The sequence below is a fragment of the Penaeus monodon genome, chromosome 7 (genome assembly GCF_015228065.2).
Source record: "Penaeus monodon isolate SGIC_2016 chromosome 7, NSTDA_Pmon_1, whole genome shotgun sequence".
NCBI classification, from domain to species: Eukaryota; Metazoa; Arthropoda; class Malacostraca; order Decapoda; family Penaeidae; genus Penaeus; species Penaeus monodon.
This window is the reverse complement of record NC_051392.1, coordinates 10887965-10889673: the sequence shown is the minus strand read 5'-3', so window position 1 is coordinate 10889673 and position 1709 is coordinate 10887965. Positions and strand designations below refer to the sequence as shown.

The window sequence follows — 1709 nt, the reverse complement described above, 5'->3', positions numbered from 1 at the left end:
TATCCGAGGACAGGAGTTTGCTCTGCCCCACCTTCGTCCTCCGCCTGTTCGTCTTCACGGGCGAGCTGATGTCCGGCCTGTCCCAGTTGTAGTCGAGGAGAACCTCCTGCAGAGCCTTCTTCAGGATGTAACAATGGGCTTGCCAGGCTCTCCTGCCAGGGGCTGGTCGCCCGGCGCCTGTTTGCTGTCAAAGGCCTTGCAAAACCTATCCGTGACGTCATTTTCAAACTCATCGAAAGAGCTCTTATTGAAGTCCACAAAGCTCTTCCTGGTGGTGTCCGGCCTGAAGGAGAGGGAGTCGTAATACTTACAGGCCCAGCGCACCTCCTCGCAGCCCTTCTCGGTTCGCGCGCCAAATTCCGTCAACACCTTGAGGCAACCCAGCTTCAATCGGGCCACATTTCGCTCTAATTCACTCTCGGTGCTCGATAGGCCCACGAAACTGTTCACATCAATGAGAAACACAGCCTGGACCGACGAAAACATGCCAGATAGCCGTATTTACTCACTTAAAACTACTTAAATATCCTCTGTCCACATCACATCAATCCATTTGTTGCTTTTAAACCGCGCACAGGCTCACCACACTCCTTGCACTGTTAGAGACCCCAACATTTTTCAGGAGTATGAAATGCTCTTACCGATATTTACATTTGTCTTTTTATTTTCTTATCTTATTAATTCCTTATGCTGCAAATATATTTAGATAGTAATAAAATTTGTTTATATGATATATATAGGAATTTTGGACGTAATGATTACATTACGTAATGGACAATCTTCTAGCTAAAGCGCAGATTTTTATATCATTCTGGTCGTGTTCGGAACCTTTAGATTTTATTTTTTTGGCTGCAATTTCAGTTATAAATATATGCTATAATGCATTATTAGTATGTTTTGGTAAATCATTAATTAACTATAAAATAGATTTATTCCAGATATTTGATGCAATTATGCACACTTTATCTTGTGTTTTACACATTTCATAATATTTCAAAGTTTCAAAAAAACATACTGATGAAGCTTATCATCTTCATTATATTCAATATCAGTATTCAAAAATGATTAGGGTAAACATTTCAATCACTGGTAAATAAAGGAGTATAAGAAGCCTTTAAAACGAGATTTACAAGTGCCAAATGCTCTAGTATTCTCATAAAGAAACTGATGCTAAAAGCTCTACAAGGAAAAAATATACTTTTAAAATTTATAGAATTATTTTAAAAATAAATTTTGAATATAGTAATGCACTAAAATTGGGATAATTCATTGTTATCATATCTAATGCTTGAAATTTGGCACAACTGCAACAGCTGTTTTCGCTTCATACTCGCTGCTCATTCAATTAGTTAATATTTAAATATCGGACAAAATAGAAATTATGTGGATTGTATTATCTGTTATTTTCAACACATAAATATTTCTGAAACGGTTCGAGTCCAGAGTAGTTTTACCTTCGTAATAATTAGATAAGAATTTAGTAGTTGGCAATCTTACAGTCAGCAGTCACATAAATACCCAAATCTGTAAATAAATGTTCTCAGTCCGATAGAAGAAATGAAGGAAATTGGAACGACACACAATGGGTTTCTCCTCCTTTACGCGTCACAGAAAGGGAACGCGAAAGCCATAGCAGAAGACTTGGCCGAGCAGTGTGAATCCAAAGGCCTGATCTGTGAACTGAGATGTTGTAGTGAGCTTGGCAAGAC

General features: G+C 38.3%; 1 protein-coding gene across 1 annotated transcript in view; it reads left to right on the top strand.

Annotated features, from left to right (window-relative positions):
- The first annotated feature begins 1554 nt into the window (after positions 1-1554).
- Positions 1555-1709, top strand: part of LOC119575084 (methionine synthase reductase-like) — an 8922-nt gene continuing 8767 nt past the window's right edge. The window contains exon 1 of the mRNA XM_037922476.1: positions 1555-1709. This exon is cut by the window's right edge and continues 50 nt beyond it. Coding sequence (XP_037778404.1) covers positions 1558-1709 — 152 coding nt within the window. The 5' untranslated portion in view covers positions 1555-1557.